Source organism: Anarrhichthys ocellatus, unplaced genomic scaffold, assembly GCF_004355925.1.
Source record: "Anarrhichthys ocellatus isolate YVR2014 unplaced genomic scaffold, GSC_Weel_1.0 scaffold9541, whole genome shotgun sequence".
Classification (NCBI taxonomy): Eukaryota; Metazoa; Chordata; class Actinopteri; order Perciformes; family Anarhichadidae; genus Anarrhichthys; species Anarrhichthys ocellatus.
In genome coordinates, this window is record NW_022289515.1 from 1 (window position 1) to 1,330 (window position 1,330).

Here is a 1,330-nt window from a genome sequence, read left to right on the forward strand (position 1 = left end):
CTTTGGCTGAATTGAGGTACTCTATTCCAGAGGAGATGAAGGAAGGTACCGTGGTTGGAAATGTTGCTAAGGATCTTGGTCTGGACAAAACCTCTTTGATTGATCGACGATTTCGAGTTGTGTCTGGATCTAAGGACACTTTTTTCGAGGTAAACCCGGACAATGGTGCCTTACAGGTCCGTAAGAAAATCGACAGAGAGGAGCTGTGTCGCGGTAGTGGTGTATGCTTAATGGAGCTGAAAATCCTGGTTGAAGACCCTTTGGAAATGCACCATGTAGTTGTAGAAATTACTGACGTAAATGACCACTCTCCTAGTTTTCCTGAAAAGGAACAGCAATTTCAAATAGCAGAACAAACATCTCCAGGAACTCGATTCCAGCTGCACGCGGCCCGTGATCCCGATGCTGGAATTAACTATATCCGCACATATACATTAACGTCAAATGATCACTTTGAAATAGAATTTAGTCCAAGCGATGAGGAAAAAATACCATTTTTAGTGCTGAAGAAGTCCTTGGACAGAGAACAAAAGAATACCCACTTGCTATTTGTAACAGCAGTTGATGGAGGTAAACCTCAAAGATCAGGAACACTGAATGTTTCTATTATTGTTCTTGACGTTAATGACAATCGTCCGATATTTAGTCAAGACACTTACCAAATAGAAATATATGAAAACGTCCCAGTTGGCACTACTGTTACAAGAGTGAATGCAACAGATCCAGATGAGGGGACTAATGGGGAAATTGAGTACAGCCTCAGCAGAACATTAGCACGTAAAGTCTACGAAATATTTGAATTAGATAGTTTAAGTGGACAAATTAAATTGACAAGAGTCGTGGATTTTGAGGAATCCGAGAATTATAAACTAGATGTTGAGGCATCTGACAAAGGAACACCTCCATTAATAGGGAGGAGTAGAGTCATTATAAAAATAAAAGATGTCAATGATAATCCACCAGAAATAGAAATAACATCACTGTCAAATACAGTGTCTGAAGATTCAAAGCCTGGAACAGTTATTTCACTTATTAGTGTAACGGATAAAGACTCCGGTGTGAATGGAAAAATTATCTCACGCATAACTTCAGACGTTCCTTTTGAATTAAAGCCTTCTTATAAAGAGAACATATATTCAGTTGTCACGAAGGGAATTTTGGATCGAGAGGAGGTGTCACATTATGAAATAACAATAAAAGCCACCGATTGTGGTGAACCTCCCTTATATACTGTTAAAACACTGAGTATTCAGATATCGGATGTAAACGACAACAGTCCACATTTCTCCCAAAATCCATTAGAGTTTTACCTGATAGAAAATAACGTTGC

At 38.9% G+C, this 1,330-nt stretch overlaps 1 protein-coding gene across 1 annotated transcript; it reads left to right on the forward strand.

The window, feature by feature from the left end:
• Positions 1–5: 5 nt before the first annotated feature.
• On the forward strand, positions 6–1,325 carry LOC116380914 (protocadherin alpha-8-like; the record flags this gene model as incomplete). Its single annotated transcript, XM_031842731.1, has 1 exon — positions 6–1,325. A coding segment is annotated over one exon (1,320 nt), but the record flags the coding sequence as incomplete, so codon positions are not given.
• Between the last annotated feature and the right edge of the window lie 5 nt (positions 1,326–1,330).